This window comes from Argiope bruennichi, chromosome X1 (assembly GCF_947563725.1).
Source record: "Argiope bruennichi chromosome X1, qqArgBrue1.1, whole genome shotgun sequence".
Taxonomy (NCBI): Eukaryota; Metazoa; Arthropoda; class Arachnida; order Araneae; family Araneidae; genus Argiope; species Argiope bruennichi.
In genome coordinates this window covers 81,838,092-81,863,000 of record NC_079162.1, presented here as the reverse complement: position 1 = coordinate 81,863,000, position 24,909 = coordinate 81,838,092, and the positions used below count along the sequence as shown (strand labels likewise).

The following is a 24,909-nucleotide window of genomic DNA, read 5'->3' as shown; positions in this document are numbered from 1 at the left end:
GAAAGTCTGATTAGCAGAGTCTGCGTTGACTACAACGACAACGCCCACTTTTTTGCATAACATGACGCCAGCTTTAAGCTACCACGAGTATGATCACTACTCCCAGAACAGTTTTTTCAACAACAGCAAGAAAACAGCGAAAAAGTAATTTATTCTTCATTCTGTAAAACACCTGCGTACTGAAATAAGTTTTGCTGATAAAAGATAAAATGAGGAATGTCAAGATATAAACAGACCATCAAGCTGGTTCTATGAAATCGATGGTGATGATTGTGCATAACTATTTGTTTTAACTACTTAACTATATTTAACTTCTCGTAATTATTTATCTGTTTTAATCTAATGAATTTAAATTATCACATAATATATTAACAAATGTAGCCGAATTAACAACACTGAAGCGAAGACAAAAAAAAAAAAAAAAAAAAAAAAGGAACATTTTATTCTCTTAATTATCTTAATGTAAAAAATCCATTTATATTTACTTTATAAAACTCAATAATAGGATGTTTATGAAATAATTACATAGTTGTTAGTGTTTTGGCTGGAAAAAATTTGTCTAATAAATATTCATGGCTACATGAGTCTAATTATATTCATGAATGAAACTTTACTTGTTGCAAATGGTGTTGTCGCTGTCGCCTTTAATTTTTGATTGAAATTCCGGAGATTGTTTCACAGCAGAGCTGTATCAATTTGGTAACGCAGTTACTCTTTACCTTCCACATTTTCTGAAATACGTACCTTACTTGGTTTTTCTTCCATTTATTGAACTTCGAAGAAAAATAAATCCAATGTAAGATCATTTTAAGAGATGGAACAGAATCAGTTCGAACTTGTTATTCAACACATGCTGAAACAAGGTAATCGAATCACCACTTTTCATATAACAATAGTAACCAAAAATGCGCTGTTGTAAAATTCATGATTAAATTATGAGCAATGAAATAGAATGTCTCAATTCGCACATCTATTTTTTTTTCCACTGCTGAATATGTGCTGTTTCAAAAAAAAAACTGACTTATTTGCCTTACAAGAGTACTTTTGTGCAATCACAATAAGAAATACTCATAAATGCAGCTCTTTAATACTTACAGCTAAAATTAAGACAAATAATTATAATTTGGCATGTCCTTTAAAGTTATTATGAATACAGCTATCTTTTCGTAAACTTCTGAAAGATCTTCATGTTTTTAATATTCTTTTTAATATTTCTCGTTTCTGTTATTTTAACAAATGAGTTCATTTATAGTCTAGATCGCAGTCGTTGTAACGCAGGTGTTATTCTGGATCATACCCTTTCAGTATTTTCATGGTTGTAATATTTGTCAGAATATTCAACAATCGACCGATCTATGAAAAATCCTTCGAAAGCAAAGTAACAATTTCGCCTTGAGCATTTTGAGATCAGTTATAAATATTAAGGCCAGTGACCGGACCTAATACTCTCGTCTTAAGATAAAGACTTCTAGATTCTTTTATGTTCGCAGATATTTTTCGGAAAAAAACTATTTATCGCAATCCATTTGTATTGAAAGCTTCAATTTAAGATAAAGATTATTCTTTGTTTCTGAAACGAAAAATAAATTTTCTCTCAGTAGCATAGACTATTCGAGGGTAAAATATTCAGATGTATGAATATTTAAAGATTTGATGACTGTGAGAAAGAAGTGGTGAAGGATTACTATTACTTAATTAATTATCGTTATTATTATGTATTATTACTTAAGCATTATCATTATTATACATTGTTACTTAACTTAATTGTCTTGTATTAGCAGTTTCTCATTATTTTAATTTTAAGTAAATGCTTAACTATCAAAAAGGTTTTATTCTACATTTTTACACGCTTTTAATTAACTCGAATTTTTTCATATTTGTACAGATGTAATTTTGTAATCGATTTTTCCCTCAGATCTAGAAACGATAAAGATCTCAAATATTTTACACTAATGAAAACACGAAATTTAAAAGATTTTAGAACTTTATTTTAATTTAATTAGTTAACTGATAATTAATTTAAATATAGTATGAGTGGTCGAGAGTTTGAGAAAAAAAAAGCGTTATTAAATTTCAAAATATTTATAATAGTCAATATGTATTGTTAGATACATTTAGGTCGTAAAAGCAGAAAATAATAAAAACAAAAGTATTTAAAAATATGATTTTATTGTTATTCTAAGTATATATGAAGATATTTTCTTTATCAAAAAATAGACATAAAAATAAATCGAAAACGTTTCAGGCACTGAAAAATATGCTATAAAAAATTTAGCCACAATAAATTTATAAAAGAAAGAAAATTCCTAAACATTTATATAACAAATTCAAATCCATTATAAATATGAGTAAAATTCCAACTGGCTTAGATTATTTCTAAGAATACTGTTTCGAGTTTATGTTGACATTTATATTTTTATGAGAAACTACTTTGCTCCATTATAGTACACTAATAAAAACGTGTTTTTACAAACTTTTTAATTTTTATTGAATATTCTGAGAAAGTTGCATGTTATGAACGTTTTCGGAAAGTAAATATTTTAAATGCATACTCCCATTTGACACCGCAAATTACTGTTTTATGTTCTATGTTTTCTGAATATTGATTAGACACGTTTTGCTTTTGGCAAATATTTTAATACTTTACCAGTTGCACACTGCAACGCAACTCTTTTGACCGGATCGTAAAAGAACCTCAGCTCTATTTCAATTAAAAATTTTCTCGCACAAACAACTAATTGTTTAATTTTTATCTTCTGAATATAAAGTAAGCACTGCATCCTTTAAACAATTTCGTCCATGGTAATGCATATATGCGCTCTCTATTATATATACACTGTGAAATACTAGAAGTGATAAACCATCTAGGGACGTAAGTGTAAAAGAATCGGTAAAATTCAAAAGGATTAAGAAAATTAATTCATGCATTATTATTGTCATTATTTTCATTTCTTGATATCATTCTATAAGTCGTCAGGAAAATTCATCCAATTTTGAAAATTATGAATTTTCAAGTAGATCTTACTGAAAAGTAAGAATTTTCAGAATTCTCGTATTGCTTCATAATGGCGGCTTCTTTTTTTTCATTTTTCAGATTTACACTAAACCAACAATTTATTCTGTACATTTCTTGCAATCTTTCAAAGAATTAAAACAATTTTTTAGCAAGTTGATGAGGCTAAGTATCGATAAAGTTGTGCAAACTATGTAAGTACTGAAATTATACTTTTGGGTAAAGAATTGATTTGCTCTTAAGTTCGATAAAATCCTAAACTAATTAAACTCTCTCACTCAGATATCGCATTACTTTATGATCAAAAGAAACACTCATTATTTTTAAAATTTCAACTTTAGATAGAAACTCATTAGCTGAAGTTTACACATTTCGTCATCATAGGTTGGTTTATTTATGAATGTACAATAATAAAATTAACTAATAATGTTTGAAACAGTTTTTTGGAAAGGATAAACTGCACCTGAATTGCAATTATTGAAATAAAGGTCATCACTAAAACTACCTTTCGGAATCATAAAGATGTTCTTTTTTTCTTATCAGTTCAAGACTTTTTATTCGGAATTAAATAAATATGTAAATTGTACGAGTCAAAATTATTTGTCTTTAAGAAAAAAACTTCGTTAATGATACCATAATCGGATCTCTATATATCATTTAAGTGGAGATCTATACGAACCTGAAAGAGACTGGAATATGATTGATAAAAATCAAGTAATGAGAAAAAAAGTTATTTTCATTATAACTGAATTTCAAAAATTCAGAAAGAAAAAAATTGTGATAGTATAACTCCAAAATATATTCCATTCAACAGATTTTTTTAAACTGGAATTCATTTTCCAAATAAATTTATCATTTCCTCAGAGTTTTTCCTTATATTTTGTTATTCTTTCAAAGTATCTAAATTTAGATACAAGATACCCTTTTCTGAACAAAACAATTGAAAATATTTCTGCCTGAATTGAGTGCTGGAATTAAATGTTTACAGTGGTAGAATTAGGTATTTTGTGATACCATGCAGTGCACATTATGCATGTGTACTGTAGTTAATTTAAGTATTTTGCCGTCGTATGCAGTGCGAATTTTACGAGCTTTCTTTTAATAAAAGGACTAATTCAGTTTCATATTTCAGTACATTTTTAACATGTTAAGGATTTATTTTACATTAATATTTTTATTACTGTGTAAATACATTTGAATTTTTATTTATCTATCATTACTTCAGACTTCTTGGTATCTAGGTTTATGCACAATTTTATTGAAACTGAGATTTGATGCTTATAAATATTCTAATACCAGAATGAAGCATATAGAAACCTGTCAATTATACCTGATAAAGCGTTAATATTATCCTAATATTTTACCATTAATAGAATTTGTATTTTTTACAAACTTGTTTATTTGGCAACTGGAGAAATAAAGTTTTTTATATATACATATATAAATTTACCAGTTTTCGGCTCCTTCTCTGGCTAGCGACTCTAGGCAGTTATTTTATCTGCTTAGTTATCTCTGTCAAGTAAAAACAGTTCCAGCTTTCTTTCATAAATCTTGCCAATTTGGATGTTATAAAAATATAATTTTATCTCTACGTTGAATTATGGTGAAGTTAATTCTGTAAAAGAAAACAGATACTATGAAAATAAAACAATTCTAAATTTCTAAGGAAAATACTGTGTTTCATTGGGTGAGCAGAATTAAATAATGTATTTTCAGCATGTAGTAGATGTAGGTTCATATATAAGCAAGTCTGCATAATAAGTCTTGTATAAGTAAGTCAAAGTTTCTTCATTAAATATTATTCTTCAACAATAATAAATGAAACATCAAAGATTTGCATTTAAATATTTTCAATTTATATATGCAGTCGAACAAATAGAAACGCATTTATTCTTGAATTGGGTTAAGATAAAAGTTAAAAAATTCTTATTGTCAAGGATTTCCTTTAAAAAAAATAATAAAATCTGTAAAACAAATTCGAAAAATAGCGAAATGACAGTATCTTCCAGAAATAAAGAAACTATTGTATCTACTAAATAACAAAGAGGGGAAAATGGTAATTTGCTTCATAAAACGTAAGTTCTGGATTTTTGTCAGGTGAAAGGGTAAAAAATATTAGTATCTGGAAACCCAAATGTATCCGCCCCTTTACTATAAAAAAGGCAGAAAATGCAGAGTCATCCATTTTTCAAACACACTTACGAAGAATGATCGCGTGGTATTGCTTTTTAATCATTAGTATGGAGAAGCATAACCAAATAAAGCGTTTTTGCATCTACTCTAATCTAGTCCTGAAGATTAAACTGCAATAGCAATTTGGGTATGCTGACTTGTGAAAAACCGGCTGTATTCAATTTTCATCTAAGCGATACTATAATTATGTTTCTTGAAATAGATTTTTTCCTTGTATAAGAATGCTCCAGGTACATATGAATCTAATGCATATTTAAAATGCTATGTCTAAATATTAGTTCCTAAGTTTATTTTTTCTCGTTTCACATCCTCAAGATAAATTTTTAAATTAATTTAAAATAAAAAGTATTAAGGCATAATACATTATTGCTATTCACTCATTCATATTTCAAAATGTTTATCTTATATGCGTTTAAAAAGTAATGTTCGGATTTGAAGATTCATTGCAATAGAGCGAAAAAAAAAATGCTGATATATCTTCATCAAAATACATCTGTATATTATGTTTCATAAAAAACATAGAAATATATAAAACAATGCTATATATTCTAAAAGGCATTGCAATTAAATCAATAAAATATATACAGCTTTAAATAAATCAATATCAATAAAATATACAGCTTTAAATAAAGAGACATCGATTTTCCAATAACAAAGTTGTTAGAAATTCCTCTGAACTTATATCCTTTTAGAAACTCATTAAATTATTTTACATCTTTATATTAATATAAAAATTGTGATTAAGTAAGAACTGAATTGAATGGATTTAACTGGTCAAGAGCTATGTTCTCTCTCTTGCTCAAAAAACTCGCTATATACTTGTAAATTTAATGCTGTGTAGTGACTTCAAAACCTGATAATCTCAAATATATTTTTTATTTGAGGGAACATTCTGCTTTTGCAAAAACACAATGTTACTTCAAATAAAAAAATAATCAAAATAAAATAAATTCGATGAAAAACATAAATAAATAAGCAAAATAAAATAAATTCGACTGTTGAAAAGTTCACAACTATACATTGTTGTGACTAAATGTGAAATATACAAATTTGAAGCGAATGAGACGGTGCATATTGTGAATTTAAAGAATAGCAGATTGGAAGTCTTCCTCGGTGTTCAGATTTTTTAAAATTTATTACTCGATTTAATTTATTATTATTTTTTAACTCATATACATCTCTATAGAAAAAGCTTTGGTCATATTTTCTAAAAGTCTTTATGAATGAAACTTATTGTAATGTGCCCAGAACTTCTAGATAAGATTTATAGAAGATGCAGTGTTGGCGAACGGTAACATTTTGTAAATTAAATTAGTTTTCTATAACGCCTATCATATTAAGTCGTATCATCCAAGCGAAATTCTCACATTTGACATTTAAAAATATTTCAAACTGTAATAAATTATTCTTAATGTGTGTAGGTAACACTGGATTATCCAGCAAACTGTCCGAATTAAGAAATACACTGTTATTGTAGTAATTCTTGACAAAACCCTTCTAAAGTCGATATTCTTTGCTCATTTAAAAAGGATTTTTAAATTTTTAGCAAAGTTCTGCAGTTTTGTAGCCTTCTTGGCGAACAGCAATATATTACGGAATTTCACGGCTTTTCAAAACTCCACTTCTTTTTATTATTAATATTAATGCATATTATTTTTACCCATGATGTATATTTCTACAAACTTATTACATTTTGCATGATTGATATTAATTCGCCGTGATTTATCTTCAGTTTTTGATGAGCTTTCATTCTTATTTTTAAACATTTCTATACAGCGAAAATAAGTGCACGACGAAATATAGTAGAATCTAGTCCTTGAACCAAAAAAACTATAACTTATAAATTTAAATTTGACATGCAAATATTGTTTGAGAAGATGCCAATATTTGAATACTTGCATAATTACGGAGCTTATACAGATTTGTATTTTGTTTGATTGTTAATATCATGTTGATACATTGCAAACAAGATTTTCTAAATCGCTCAAAAGAATCAGAATTTTGAAAAACTGTCTGATAATAATTTATAATTATTTATAATTTAAACTAATAATAATTTATATTAATTCAGTCTGGCACAAAAAATTCCGAAAAAAAAAACTGAAGTTTTTGAAAATTACGTTTTTTTAAAATGTAATTTTCAATTGTAGATATTTAAGTTATAAAGATTTTACAAGCAGTAGGAAAGTTTTTATTGATTTGAGAATTTTACGATATTCTAATAAAAATTTCTCTAATACTGAAATAAAATTTAAAAGAAAAAAGAATATAAAGAACGAAAACAAAATATTAAAATCAACAGCGTGAATTTTGAGTTAATTATATTAATTTATATTATTTATCTTGGAGTTTCTTTGAAAACGAATTTCAAATTCAATCAACAGATTCGCTTAACAGTTATAAAATGCACATATACCATGCATTCTATTTCTTGATATATGTAGAACTGGCGCAAGAATATTCGATGCCCCTAGACAAATTAAATTTTATATAACCCTTACCAATAAGCGTTTAAATATTTGTATGCATAGCCAAACGTAACATAGCACGATATAAAGAAATTTGATGAAAAAAATATTGTTTTTTATTTAACGAGATATTTAAATTGAGTAAAAATGGGAACAAATTTCGTTAAAGCATCATTCATTTATTAACTTGTTTGATAATACATTTACTGTCACAATTTAATAAATATTTACACACAAAAAATTTTGATAATACATTTTATTGTCACAAAAAAAATTTAATTTCAATATTTATTATTAAAAGATGAAGTTAAACCTATGACAGATTAGTTTGATGGATTTGTTGTGATACCTTAAGCAGTCGCCTAGATTCAATTAATGGTGAAATAGTGCCTTTCTTGAAAATAAACTTATATAAAAGTGAAAATATTCAAAGAGAAATTTATGGCTTGAACAAGGGAAAATATTCCGCTTCAGATTAAATTATATATATATATATTTTATTAAGTATTTAAATTTTTGTAATAAAATATTTTGCTAAGCTTTTCACTCTCGAAATATCATAATTAGGTATTCTTCAAAATTCTTATTCTTTCTTATTTTCCCAAGACTATTAATTTATTTTTAAAAAACAAACAGAGGGAGAATCGAATATAGATAAAATAACGTGTTTTTTTTTTTTTTTCAAAAGGCAAAATTAAACTTTTAAGGAATAATTTAAATTTATTGCTAGTCACATTTTACTATTCGTGGTATGATTGTAAAACTGATTAGGTCGCAATAAACTTAAACACTTGAACGACTGTGTTAATTTTATTCAACCTTCATAAGGGTCATTCGTCAATTAATTGCTCATTATTATTGAAATCTGGTGTTTTATTGCTTGTTTTTGTTTTCATTATTCTCAACACACTCAATCAAAAGTCTTGTCAGAAAAGTGGCGTTACAGTCTGCCTGACAAAGGGGGAGGGGCACAACTTGCTGTATGAGCGGAGGGATATAATGATGATCCTCTCAAATTTTCGCCAAATCTTCTTCTAGTTTGAATAGCTCGTTGGGTGAGTGGGGTTTAAAAACATTATCAAAATCTATAGAGAATTTATCTTTTCTCTGTAGATTATTATACTGGTTGTACATATTTCAAATAATATTAACCATACCACTGATGCAGTTAGCTTAAAACCACATAATTCTGTTTGTTTATTTTGAGATCTTTTAAATTTGACTCAGGCTCAAACAAATCTCAGAAACAGAATCCAGCGATCAAATTATAAATCTTTGAATTCAGTTATAATACATGTGTTATCAATAAATCTTAGCAGCTTTTTCAAATGACATTTTTACATTTACATTTACTGTATTCATCATTGGGGTTTTACATTAAAAAATATTAAATATGTATTTAAATATGAGGAAAGCAATTAATAGAAATATTTACAAATATGGTGCAGTTTTTTGTCCATTCTTAGATATCTAGTGATACATTTCACGTTACAAAAAGATAAGACGTTTAAATTATAATAAATAAATGTGGTATACAAAACAGATTTAACTAAAAAAAGGACAACGTTGTTATGTTATAATGGAAAATATGACAAACAACTCAATGATAGTAGGTCCTAATGATATTTGAGCAGCTGCATTCCACTTTTAGGATAGAATTTATCACTTTTCTGCTTTATGATGTAAATCTAATTTTCTTCATCTGCTATACACTCCCAAGATCATGAGACTTTCAAACCTATTCTGACCGAGTGCGTAAATAATTTTTAACAATTCGCACTATACTAAACCTCTTTTCGCACGCGTATACTGACACTTGTGGAATGCATGCAATTTTTATTTATCTAAATTGTTTTGTAAAATGCGTCAGAAACTCGAGAAATGTACTGTTGCAATTGTAATATCATTTTCGGTTTAAATGCATCTTGCTTCCTTACAAAAATATGACGCATATTTTTCAGTTCGATTGAACAGCAACTAGGACTCGCTATCCATGTGTAGCACTGTAATTCTCGAAATGTCTCTGATATACATAAAGAAAAGTTGCCAACAGGGTGAAAAATCAGATACGTTTCTTCTCAAGGAAAATTTTCCGTCAAAATATTTTTGTTTGATCAAGGGGGCATAGCATCTCTGTCCTTTCCAAGAACACATTGGCGCCACCCCTACTAGTGAGATAATTTCATGATGAATTGCACTGCTTCACGTTGTATTTCAGTCTGGGTATGTATTCAGTTCTACAATATTATTAGTGGCGCTATCTACTGAAGAAAAAATAGATTAACCTTCAGTATAAAAAAAAAAATTTGTCTCCTTCTCAAATAGTAACAAAATTTTTCAAATTTTTTTTAGGAATTTCATATTTTTCTCAGAAATTTGTAATTTAAAATATTTTTTTTAAATTTTAAAACAAATTCCTTTATTCTCATTTTAAGGAAAATTTCAATAAATACGATAGGAAGGCAAACGAAAAATATATATCGATTAAAAAGAACATTGTTCAATTTTTTAAAGGTCTTTTTTTAGATAAATTGATTATAATCGTATCTGCTTATGGAATCCATAAACTATATTTTATATTTCATTTTTTGTAATTAGTGATTTACCAAGTTTGTTTTTTTACAATGAACGTGAACGAAAATACTCAAGAATGATAATACAAGGTATGTTGTGTGTACCTTGTGTGAGCTCCGATTTTTTTGGTATTTGTTTTCTTTTTCAAACTGCTGATTCATTTGCTATAAATATTTTATGTCTGGAAAGAAATGCTGTTAAAAACTATTTCAGGGAATACCATAATGTTGACTTTTAAATGTACAATAATGGCAAAATCTGAAATATTGTACGGCATAACATTTCTTCCCTTTCATTTTTTCAAACATTTTAAAAATAATATAGTACAAGTTTGAACCTAAAGATACAGATCAGTAATAAATATTATTCTGAAATTACAAAGCCTATTCTGATAAACTTTGGGCGTAAGATTTGAACAACAAAACTTTTAATTGTGGATTAGCAACAATTTTTGAATTTGACAATATTTGCTTAATAATTACGATTTTTAGTTTTCAGCAACTGTATACGTTTTCTCTGGGTTCTCCTATTCTTACTCAACAGTATATATTTTTTAATTCTCATTGATTCTAAATTAAATAGACATCACTATACTGTAACATAAATAACAGTTTTCAGCCGGATTTTTAAAAAAGCATCAACGATCTAAATTGAAATTTTAATCTATAAAAAGCAGCAAATAATATTTAACAAAGTGCATTTTAAACATTCACATACAATATTACCTATTTAGAATTTTAAAAATATACTACTTCATCTTTTAAATTTCGAAAATATTATTTTATGAAATTTTGTTTAGAATGAGAAATGAAATCTCAATTGAAATATTTTTGAATTTGCAGGTTAATTTTTGAAATTTTATGGCGCAAAAGCTAGATTTGACTATTCTACGCAAGACATATTCTGACTTTTATTGCGTAAAAAATAGATTATCTGAAATTTAACAGTTTGAAAACGGCCAAAATCTTTTATTCATATTATAAAAGATAAAAAAAAAAAAAAAAAAAAGAAAGGAAAAAAAAAAACTTTATTTAACGAAGACTTTTTTTAAAAAAATTTCGTACTAAAAGTTGTTATCACAGAATCATCTTCATATTTTATTTCAGATATTTCAAACATGTTATCGGTATTTGAAGCTTTTTGTCAAAACCATTTATCAAGAGTAGCCGATCCTCTATTTTTATGCTTTTTCAGAATCTTAGGAAATTTCCTCAATTCTAAATTATCTTCTTATGAATGCATTTTAGACAACTTTATCCTTGTGTTATAAATACAAGGTAGAAATTAGATTTTAATAAATACCAAAATTCTTCAGAGAAAATTTATAAGGCAATAAAAGAGAAGCTCATAATACGTAAAAATTTCATTCAAAGTTTGGTTATCAAAATTCCAATGAAACTTTATTAAAACAGAGACTGTTTTTCCGTTTCAAAGATCGGTATTACTTGCTTTAAATTACATATTTAGAAATAGATGAAAGACGAAGAACAACTTCCGTTGAATACTCGCTTAGTTTAGGTTAATTAAATTTATTTACTTTTTTTTTTTTTTAACTATAGAGGATTCTTTTAGGATGAACTCAATGACGTAATTACCAATGGGAGCAAAGAGACCCCGGGCACCATGGAGGCAAAACGTTAGAAAGTGCGTAACTTTTTAAAGCTCATTATCGAGAAGGAGCAAGAAATAATACAACCATTTACACCCGCTAAAGCACTGAAGATAAATGGCGGCCAAGAAGATCACATCATGCCAGGGCACCCTTGATATGGTATTGGATGCACATCGCAATTTTTTAAACTGTCGTCAAATAACGATGATTCTTGAGGTAGCATTCAGTTCTCCAGATTACACCAATGTGTGGTCTTAAACCTATGATGGCAGATTTCGCATACATCATATCTTCAGTAGAATTGGGCCTCGCAATCACGATTCTCCTAAAAATGAGTGTTTGATATTGTCATGAAGATGTGTAGTTTTAAAATTGGCTATCGTGTAACATATTCTTTTCCAGAATAAAATGTATTTATCTACTTGAATATTCACTTTTATATAAAGCATTTGCGACTTCTCTTCTCACCACTCTCCTAAAATGCATACATTTTGAAAAGGAAAACATTTAAAGTTTTGTTTCTATTAAAAAACTTTTTTTACGGAGACCAAAATTTTTCAAAAGAACACTGTTGTTACACTACTTATTGAGTACTCTTATTGATTTTAGTAACAAAAATCAATGGCCTAGCGAAAGTAGACGACAGGTGGATATAGTTTTTTTTTATAATTGTTTATTTCCTTTCTTGTCATATTCAGACGAAAGAATATCAGATAAAGGAATTAATATTTTGTATTCCAGGCATTCCAACCCTTTCATCCAAGAGCTGAGTCAAAGGTAGTACATCCACACAATACTGCATATAAATTTTAAAAGTGCTTAATGGACTGGATAAAAATTGAAAATAAAACCGAGATAATAAAATGTTCAAAGAAATAATTCTTATAGAAATCAGTACTTCCTTAATTACTTTATTTATAGTGAATTTTCTGCCAATAATAAGCAATTTTTAGTATTAAGTGAAGCCTCTTTCACACTACATATGCCCGATGGTATGATCGGAAAGCTAGAAGATCAAAATGGCGAGGTCTATTCCCAAAGTAGCCTTTTCTTCAAACCGGGATGTTAGTACAACTTACGTAAGACTACATTAATTGGTACGGTTATTAAAAGCATCTTGCCATTTCAGAAATCATGTTGGTATTCATAACTAATGCGAAAGACTATAAATTAAGGTACTGCAATTTTGAAGCCAATTTTCAATGTTTCTTTTAATTGGGCTCACTGTTATTTCTACTTTGAATAAATAATTTTAAATTTTAGCAAGTAAGCCATTTTCCTAAGTACATGACGCCGTATCTGAGGCTGTAACACTCCACTAATGGAAAAGTCCTTGTTGATAAGAAACATTTGCATAATTAAGCGAAATATGTGACCAACGTATATTGATTTCTTTTTAAAAAAGGGGGGCGGGGAGAAGTAAGAAGATTTGGCAGCTTAGCAGTAATTGACAATATTTTGAACAAAAATGCTTTGAAATGTAGGTTCTGTAATTTAGGTATTGACATGCACGTTTATTAAAATAGACTTGCGACTGTAAAATTGTAACTCCGTAATTCTCGAGATAACCATTATGAGAAGAAAATTATGAACTGCATATTTTACCGCTTTAAAATTCTTATTTATCCTTCAACTTTTTAATGTGAAAATGAGCTTGATAAGCATAATAATAAGAATTGTATATGACTGTTGTTTTCGAATTCATTTACCAGCACAAATGTGAAGGCATAAGTATATTTTCCTACAATTAGCACTTCAAGTAGTACGTGGGAAAGATTACATTTTTTTTTCTTTTTCTTTTTGCGAAAAAGCCATGGTTAGATTCATAATATAACAACAATTTTAACCAAAAAAGCAACTTTATTACGAATTATGAAGAAACTTTATTTACAACAAAATACAAATATTTACATACATCATAACTACAGCCACTTTTTACTGTGCAGACATTTACCAAACAAGTATTTGTGCATTAAGTTTATAAATATTGCTAAACATATAACTAGAAGATTTGAAGTAAAACATGATTACATTCACTTAAACATGTCTGGTTCAACAATGCTGTTTTAATTGGAATGTAGTATATATTCCAACAATCAAAAAGACAGCAGGAACTGAAATTGCTACAAGCTTCATTAAGCATCCAGAATTAGAGAAAAGTTATGCATTACTTTTTGCAAAGAAATCCAAGCACAAATAATTATAAAAAAAGAAACCAGTTCTTATTCATAGCAAAGAATGCATTTTATTTAAGGAACAAACTATATTGTTTCGTATGTAACAATAATATACATTTACATCAGTAAAAAATCACAATCTGTATCTGAACAACTTAAAGTTTTACAATAAAGTTCTAAGTCTAAAAGATTCATTAAGATTGAATCAGTTAATATTAAATTAAATCCAAAATGATTCAATAAATGTATATCTAAAGAAGTACGATATTCAATTTAATAGTGCTTTAACTTTTATTTTCTAATTTGCGCATGAAATGTTTCAAGTTATTTATGACTTTCTAAAAATGATAATCCATGCATGTTGCTGTTACTCAAAAGAATACAAGCACAGTTGCCTTGTTTGGTAATAGCATTTTCCCATAACTGCAAATCCTTTATAGATATAAAATTGCGGTATAAAAATTCAAGAATATAAAAAATTTACTTTCAATGTAGCAACTAAAAAATCACAGATTATAAATTTTCTCTCATAGCAAAGACTATCATGAAGTATTTCCTCACAAAAAATAATTTTCAATTCTCAAATATTTAGTAAATATCTAAAAATTTTATTGCTTATTTTTATATATAATTGCATAGTTAATTTATCATTCAGAAAAAAAATTTCAGAACATGCATTAATACTTTAATCACAATTACGCAAATAAACATACGGTTCTACCTATTCTAATCTTTAATAATTATTTATTAACCGAGTCTTCTATCTCAGTAAAAAGAAAGCTTTTTAAAAATATATTCACATCAGTAAAATTTAAAATATTACTAATTTATTTGCCAATCCGTTATTGCATTCATATCAATTTTTTTTATAGGCCTATTTCCTTCAGTCTTACCATTTTTGAAAATTGACAGGAAGAATTGAAAATAATGCAAAATTTATAGTAATGACGAAAATGAGTTACATTTTATGGCACAGATTAATGAACTATTTTTTTTTCACATGCTTTAGTTTAATTATGCACCCTATTTGATGGATAAATCACATGAATTTAAAAAATTAAATTCACATCATCAAAAAAAATAGCAGAAAATTAAACATACAATGCTAAATATTTACATTAATTACTCACATAATTTTCCTTGTGCAAAAATAAAGGGTAGAAAATATATTAGAATATTGGTATGGTGATTCAATAATTATCATACAACTAATTATATTTAAAAATTCATTAAATTACCAAGTGTATTACATTATTTTATTAACAGGGCATCTTTGTGAGAAAGCTGATAACTGATTTTTAAATGATAAAGAGATAAGGAATTCAATATTAAAAAATTAATTCGATATTTTAATTATGAATGTTCTTAATACTTTTGTTAATATTTTTATTATCAAAAGGATTTAATACATACAACTGTCATGCCATTTCTGTTAAATTCTTTTTAATTGTTTACATATGAATATTTTAAAAGGCAATACTTGGAAAATCTAATTCAGATTCATGAGTAAAAAGTATGCAATTTTTGCAGCCACAAAAATAACTAACTCATCACAGTTAGTGGAATGTGGGGTATATGTACAAATACTTTGAGATGGTGAAATATAAAATCATATAAAAGTTAAAGGTCATTTTTAGATTAAAAACAAAGATTATTTTGAACAAAATGGAGCGCTGTCATAATGATAATGTAAGTATTTAATTTCTTACACTTCTTTATATAGCGAATTGTGAAGAAAAGATAGGATAGACTTTTTTCTTCTTAAATTTTGCTCTAACTTGAAATAATGCAAATTTCAATTTTGCTTTATGAAGTACTTTTTTTGAAAGCTTCACTCACTACAAAAATATCACTTAAAAACAGTAACAACATAAAAATCAATTGAAAGATAATTAAATGGAAGACATCCAATAATATAAAACATCTTGTTGATTTTAATAAAATATAAATCTGAAAGTAAATTTTGCCCTTATAAGTTATTAAAAATCTCGAAAGCACTTTCTCCTATACAGTTGGTATATTTAAATAGAATAAACATGAATTCTAGATATATATTTCTTTCAAATCAGCTTAATTATATATTTTTTCGATTTTCTTAGGAACTATTCATACAGTAAAAAAATAAACTTCTTACTTTGATATAAATCAAAGTTAAGAGGTTCTAGCTTAGGGCCTACAATGAACACTTTTTTATGGCAATTTCATACATAGAATTTTTAAAAAAATGCTTAAGAAACAGAATAAAGACATTTTAAAATTTATCAAAATAACAAAATGAACAGACGGTAATCTTTAATAAACATGCAATTTTTTTCTATTTTATTGTATTTCATACTCTTAAGATTTAACATAAAACTTCGATCAAAACTGAACGGAAAAATGAGTGTCACTGAACAAAAGATTTTCATTTTATATTACCAAATTATTAATCGTATTTTTAATTTAATTATGGCAAAGTTTTCAAATATTTCATTTCGTAAAATATTCAACATCGTTTATATTGTTTCTTGTAAAGAGTTATTTTATGTAATATATTGAAAAGTGTCATTTGTTAGCATGATCATAGAAAAAATAATCCAAATGTTTACCTTATTTAATAGATGATTTTTTTTAAATAATGTATGGATAATTCTACGGTTTTATTGAACAAAAATCTTTACTGGCATTTCAGAAATATCATCTTAAACTGAGACATTAAAAATGATTTTTTGAAACTGAAATACCCACAAAAAATTACAGATTGTAGTTACAACTTTTTCACAAGAGAAAAATAAAGGCAGCATCAATCATCTGTCAGAAGGGGGGGGGGGGAGGACAAGAAACATAGAATTTGTAGCAATGTTAAAATATATTTTTCAGTCGAAAATAAATGTGAAATTACATGACCTATCACCCAATTACTTCAACTTAAAAAATTGCTGTGACGAAGAAAATTATAGTTCCTGCTATTCAATGAATTGTACTACATAATATACTTATGTTTTTATAATTTGTCAAACATCCATTTCTAAGTTTTCAGGGGACATTATAAAGAATTAATATTCAAGGCAGTTTTTAAAAATTCAATAAGTGCAATTAAAAGTTATCCTGCATGTATAAAGACAAAATCTTGGTAAAGATGTATCCCTTTTTAAAATTTGTCAAATCAATAAAATTGTGAAAAACATAATTTGTTAAAATATTTAAATGATCTTTCAGCTTTTCAATAAATTTAAAAACTGCACTATGACATATAATTTTACAATACACTTATCCTTTCTAATCCAAAGAATAGTTACAGTAACAAAATTTAACAAAAATGCACAAACAATGACATACATTTCGATGAATCATGTTCCAAGTGTAATTATACTTTTTTTTGCTATTTTTTTTAAATTTTAATAATATAGTTTAAATATAAGAAACTTTTTATTAATAAGGAATTAAGTATATTAATTCCTTATTTATATTAATTTCCCACATATTTCATAACACAATTGTTTATTAATTTTACACACACATCTACTTCACACTGCACTTCAAGGCACTGATTTTTTAACATTTCAATCATGTGCTGCTGGTTACCGCACCATAACAAGGTAATAATTAATTGCTAGTTCAATGAATACATTATTTTAGTGAAAACTGCTTCATTAAAGAAATTTCTTTTCATTTTGGGACCTACGCCTGCTCATTATTTTGATACAGTTCTTTCTTACATGGATTTTCATAAGGAGATATTTTTTTTAGAAATCAAACAATAATGGCACATGATACTTGCACCTCATATCAACTTTTATTCAATTTAAAATTTTAAAAAATGTAGAATTGGACTGTATTCCAACAAAAAAAAAGTGACGATTAAAATATTCATTACTACTGTAAGCTTTGTTCTGAAATTTTTCCAGAAACAGGATAGAAGACCACTCTAAGAACAAAGAACCATCAAATGCTATCATTTGTTTCTATAAACACACATTAAATGTAGAAACAAAGCATAAAGCATCATTTAATAAGTGAGTATGCTGTACAAATAAATACATTTTGTTGACTAGAATAGTTTTTTTATATTAAGTATATAATTCCTCATACAAAAGTATAACACATGATCAAGAACATTCACTGCATTTAGATATAATTGAAACTGCTACAAACACAACAAATGCATAAGGATAATAAAACACTCTATTAAATGAATTTAAGCTGTTTAACTTACTATCATAATGTCACTTGAATAGTTATAGTTCTAAGAGCAAACAAAAATTACATCACAAGCATTGTCTGTAAAACACTCAGATTTCATCAAGTATCTTTATTCTAATATACAGTTTTCACACAAACAGATCTCAAAAAATAATAAAAGTAGTATAGAAGAAAGAATACAAAATAAAACACGAGTGTGATCTGAATGCAAACATGCAAATCAACATTTTGATTTAAGTAGATGTCACTGTTTAGTGAAAATTAGAAATAAAAATTTGTTTTAATACATTTCTCAATTGCAAATACATTAGTAGAAAAATATTTTAAATGAAGTGAAATTAAAGCAATCATTCTGAATATTCTGCATTTCATCATAAAATTTTCAAAATTGAGATTTAAATTATTATTTTTATACTTCAATTTAATGAGAATTTCTAATTTCTGTGGAAGACACTTTTGGGGTACCATGAAATTACAAGTAAATTATAAATTACAAAAAGAGTATATATTTTTATGAAGTCCAGTCACATCATTAGTAAATATGAAGATTACATTTTCAATTTACTCAAAAATAGCCCATAAGAGTTACTAATGCAATTAGGTATATATTAAGAGCATTATATATCCTTTTAACTCATGTAAGTTCCTTGAAATATAGTGATGTAGAATATAGGTACACAGGTATATTCCAGAAATTAAAAAGTTTATAGTAAAGGCTAAGACAATGTTTCTGAATTTCTCAGTGTAGTAAGTAACAGAAGAAAAGATGGGAAAATAATTAATTCATTGATATTAGAAAAAATTAATTCTGAGTGTCTATGGTTATCAATTTCCGTTAAAAATCTTAATGATGATTCTTTTTAAAAAGAAGGGAGGGCAAATTGCATGTATAAATACGGAAAACGTAACTGAAAAAGTAACTATTTAGTTCAATATATTTGCACCAGATTAACGACAAGATCATATTGTGATGCAAATACAAAAATGATATGTGTATTATATTTACTTTCTTAAACAGATTTACAAAAATGAGACACAATTATAAAATGATATTTAGTTCCATTAATCTTTTTTATAAAAAAACTAGCAATATAAAATATTACGAAAGTGTTACAAATAACAAATTACTCCAAATGAAAATACTTTGAAATATAAAAGCCAAATGCCTTTTAAATGGAATAAATATATATTTAGAATAAAAAATTCATATATAAATGATGGGTTGAAAAAACTAGCATTGCTTTAATTTCAAAATGCCATTTTAGTCAATATAAAATCATTAAATTTTTCCAGACACAATATATAGAAAAACATAAAGCTATATAAAATTGCAAAGCAACTTGTATATAATAGTAATATATATGTAACAAGTTATTTAGGGAATCTAAATTGCATTTTAGCATGCTTTCACACTATTAATTAATATCCATAAAAATATAGTCAAGCCAAATACAGTTATATGCCTTTTAACCAAATTCCATAATTGAGCAAAATTCTGTACAGAAATCGATAAAAATGAATAAATTAGTTTTTTAGAGGCTGCCAATATAAGGTTAATAATCTAAATAAGAAAGCATAGAATAGATATTAATACAATTACGAAATTTTAAGGTAAATGGAATGTAGTTTTTTAAAATTATTTTATTGACTTGAAAGAATAATTAATTTTTAAAAATTAAATTTCTAATATTTAAAAATATGTTAATTGTTTTAAAATGTGTATCCAATGTTAACAATCATAAACACTAGAAAAAAATTACCGCCACTAAAATGAAAAGGCTATACGTATTATTATTCTTGCTAAGACGCTACATAAATTTAAAACAATTTGATTAAAACAAGAAAAAAATCAGTAAATAATTAAAGTTAAAATAGTTAATAATAATTAAAGGGAAAATGTGTATTAATAACTTTGAAAATTGAATAATATTTATTTCAGATTTTTAATTTTTAATTACAATATTAATGCAAAAAAAAAAAAACTATTTTCACATTTTGAAATTTATCTTCTTTAAACTTTTGTTTCCAAAACATAAAATCCTCTCTAAAAAAAAATCTAAATCCAATTTTGAAACTATTTCTGAAAAATGAAGGTTAATTTTGACTGGACTGAAATCATAATTGAAGAAGACACTCCCTTTTTATGTCAGATTCATTTGATATTAGACATTCTTTTCAATTTGCAAAGTTAATTTTCCAAAAAATTTTACCTACTTTTTGGAAAATTTAATTCATAGAGTATAAGATTATTAAATAACATAAGATGAAAGAGCATTCCTTTTTGCAATGCAAAATGTACATAGACAAGAGTACGTATATTTATACAAATATAATTAAAATCATGCTTTGCTTAATGAATATATACAGATGAATTACTTTTACACATTTTCACAAAAAATGTCAGTTGCTAATAGTAATGAAATGAAAAGCTTGTGAAAAAACTCTCTAAGCATGAAGTTCTTCTGTCATCAGCCCAAGATTGAAAAATACAGTGAAACAGTACTATTTTTTTTTCGAAGTCTGAAATTTGAAGTAAAATTTCATGACACAAAAAAAAAGAGTTTAACTGTTAAGACATAAGTACTTTTTAATTGCTCAGTGTTGCATGTGCAAATTGTACATTAAGCTAAGAGCTTGCATAAGGAAAATAATTCATAGCACATTATAAAACATTTAAATAGGAGGACTTTTAGTTCATTAAAGTCACTTTGTTGTGAGAGGATTAATTATACACTATACAGTATAAAATCTTATTTATGGCCTGAAAAAAAAGATTTTGTTTTCAAATAAAAAAATTGCTGTGCAGTGATTACCAAAATGTGCAGGAGGGATCAAATTGAATGCTTTATTTATTCTACTTTCATGTTAAAAGGTAAACATGACATTTTCAGATCCTTATTAGATCGTCTTAGCAGATTTAAACCCAATATTTAAAAGACATTTTTAGCTATGCACATGAATGGAGTTCAGGCTCCAGATAAACAGAATTATCCATTTTTAACTGTTAGTTATCATCAATATTACATTGAACTTCCTGGTATGAATTAAGGTTTATTTTTAATGATGCGATTGTATTCTGAAAAATACAAATCTAATATTCAAATCTGCATGCATGCCGAAAATCCTTCTTTTCTGAATTATTGTGTTACATTTTGCAAATGCTTTATACACTTAATATCATTATAAAAAATAGTAATGCGTTAATTTTTATTCGAATAGCTAAAATTGTATTAGAATTCGAATGCTAATTCGAACAATATAGCTTGAAACCACAGATTCATGAGGAAAACTTTAATTTTCTATATCATGTTGCCTTATATGCAAAACTATATGGGCCAATAAACTTCATAATAGTTTAAATGAGCCAGGGCTACCTATCATTTAAAAAATAATTTTATTTCTAAAGGATTCCAGCAGTTTTAAAGTCTTCTAAAAATGTTATCAGGCTACATGAGGACCTTATAAATATGAGTATTTTATAAGCCTTGTGCTAAATTTTAAGGAGATTTAAATGCTACACTCTAAAACATAATTGTATACCACACGACAGCTGCTTTAATATACAAATTTACAAATGATGACAAGATTTAACCATATAGTAAAATTAAATAAAGGCAACAAAACATGGGATTATTCAATTAACATGCAACAAAATCCCTAAGTCTCAATTAATAACAAACGTTTTGATTATTCAGCACTGAGCTTTACAAAAAAAATTAAGACAGCACTTTATATGAACAAGACAATAACAAATAGTGGTAGTATTGCACAGTATTATTCCCTCCAAGATACTACAAAATTTATACAAATAGAAATTTTAAAATTAAATCGAATTTGCAACTTAAACTGTCTGTAGCTTGAATTTGAATAATTAAAAAAAAATTATACCAATTTATGACAAATAATTTTGAAAGAAAGATATTTTTTTCCAATTATATCTAATTTATAAGAATTATTGTTTTTCAAAAATCTTATAATGTTTAATGGAATGTTCTGGAGAATGTATGCATCTGTGTTAAAATTGTTATTTCTGTATAAATGTTATCATAAATTCAGATAACAATTTGAAACGTTAGTATACCCTGATACATTTCATTACATTGACTGGATTGTCTCCTCCTTTCTATCTAGCTTTGCATAGAAAATATCATATCACATAACAATATACTACACAACATTAGAAACACGACCTCCACATAGTCAAAAAATAGCGAGGTTTTGTTGTCCTGATTGCCACATTTTGTGAGGCACACAAAGAAAACAGTCAAAAGTAGCTAACTATATTGTAAACAAAAAAGTTTCAAATAACTGAATCCTCTTTTACTGGAAGGGCATGGCCATTAGTTATCGGGTTGTTAAAAGTTGGCATTGCTTCGAGATTGGCAAGCAAACCTTGTTCGACAGCCCTGAACAAGAAACAATAGTCATCCTGAAAAAATACAATAATTGTTATCTAAAAAAAAAAAAAAATCAACCACTACACATTTAAAATATATGTAACTACAAAACAAAATCAAAAAATGTAAAAGTGTGAAGTGCTGGTAAAAAAGCTTTAAAAAAACTGGAACCATAATCGCATTCATACTATATTTAAATTTTTATACAATGAATGTTTGAGATTTTTTTTGTTTCGTGTTATATTCATTATGACTTTATATCTATCTCTTATTTTCTGTATCTCACAATTTTACAAATTTTGTTTTAAACTTCAAAATTTTTGATAAAAAGTGCTCCTTTTTAATATACTAATAAAAACGCTTTTTAAAATTTTATATTTTCTAGTTTTTAGTCTTTATTTCTTATAATATTCATTTTTATACCTAGAAAAAGGCCTAAAAACATTCATGTTTTATTCAGAAATGGAGCACTGCAACTGCAAACGCAAACTATTATACCAAATTGACAGTTTTTTTTTTAAAATCTATATCCATATTCTTATCTGATATATAAAATTTCACTGGGAAAAATTACTTTCTATTAATATTTTTGATTTTTAATAATTAATATTCTAATTTTTAACAATTTCTTTTTTTCATTATGCCCGTCGCATACGCACATCGCATTTTACTGACAATATGGCGGGCTATAACTATTATGCTCCTCTTTAATGCACTTGTCTTTACAGGAATCTTCCCAATTATTTGGAAGATTTGTTACAGTTGGAAAGAAGGACCTATCACACTCTTGGAGAGTTTCAACAATTGTCTCTGATTTCCTAATCACATATTCTCCTTTTAATTACCGTATTTATCAAAAAATTAACTCAAAAGTAAATTAATCATTACTTCTTACTTCAGCTACTTTTGATTATTTAGTGATATGTTGAATAAATTTAATCAATGATAGCGAAGATCAAATTTTGGAGTGCAACCAAGAAGCAATAGTAAGATGCAAATGATAAAATGTGATAAAGAACACAAACACATCTTAATGGAACTCTTTGGGCAATTCGGTTACAAGTTTGAAAAAATAAGTCTTCAAGATTACTATGAAATTAAGTTTCTGGTTGACAGTAAGATGACGTGCAATCGAAGAAAAAAGACAACTCATAAGCTAACTGCCATTGATTCGCCCTTTCAGCATAACAAAATATTATTTCGTATGCATTTTTTATTGCAGTGAAAATTTAATCCATTCAGAGTTAATACTTGTCAATAATTATAAATTTGATTTTATACTTACAAATTTATTTTCAACTGTTTGCATGCAATCCCATCAAATTTCTGCAGAACAGCATTATAATCCTTTTAGTAATTAGTTAAATTTCTTATAACGACTGACATTGAATTCTTAGTTTTACAAATCAAAACATCGGATAATATGTTTAAAAAATTTCTTGATTTTGCAATCATTACTTCTTGCATTACTTTGCAATAATAATACCAGACAGCATTTTCTAGCAAAAGGAGAACTCAGAAAGGCTTTGAATTAAAAACTGCTTTCATTACATATATTCAAAGTATCTTCAAAAGCTTATTGCTTTAAAAATCTTTCATCTAAACCAGAATAAAAGCAAAAAACTGAAAACTTTGAGGTTAAAAGCAAATGCACCAAAAATATATTTGAATTTTAATATTAAGAAACAAAAAAAGAAATGTGTTATCTTACTTTTGATTGCCAAATACCGGGGCGACGCATATGATACAGCTTTGAGAACATGTAAATGTCAATGCAATTTTCAAATTCCACTTGTTTTTGAAGCGTGCTCAGACAGCAAAATGTTGCTGCTTCTGTGCCGCCAAATCTGAAAGAAAAGAACCTCTCACAATAAATAATTAAACATTAAACATCATCTTAACATTTGAGAATGAATTTTAATTTAGAATGAAATTTCTATAACATAGATTGTTTAGAAATTTACTTTCGCTCGATTTTTTTTAATTGCAAGTTTATATTTTGAATAACCGTCTTATTTTTCATTAGATAGCAACACTCTTCAAGGGATTCACAACAATATTTCTAAATAATATCTGCTTCATCAAGAACTTTAGCAATTTTCTTTAATTTATAACATTTCTGTAGCAAAATGATTATCGGAGTGTATGTAATATTTTCAAAAAAATATTAAGCACAAAAATATTACTAAGAATAGAAATATCTTTAAAAACATGTCCTTATAGCGAGAGTTTAAATAATTTGAGGGAGAAACTGAATGAAAGAAGATTTGGAGATGAAATCATCACAACAATT

The 24,909-nt window shown here is 26.6% G+C and overlaps 1 protein-coding gene across 2 annotated transcripts in view; it reads right to left on the bottom strand.

Annotated features, from left to right (window-relative positions):
• Positions 1-13,724: 13,724 nt before the first annotated feature.
• LOC129958411 (tyrosine-protein phosphatase 99A-like) overlaps positions 13,725-24,909 on the bottom strand; it is a 150,542-nt gene continuing 139,357 nt past the window's right edge. For both annotated transcript variants that reach the window (XM_056070893.1, XM_056070894.1), the window contains exons 24-25: positions 24,328-24,463; positions 13,725-22,648 (exon numbers count right to left, since the gene is read on the bottom strand). In XM_056070893.1, the coding sequence (XP_055926868.1) occupies positions 22,520-22,648; positions 24,328-24,463 (265 nt within the window). In that variant the 3' untranslated portion in view covers positions 13,725-22,519. The remainder of the gene's footprint in view (positions 22,649-24,327; positions 24,464-24,909) is intronic.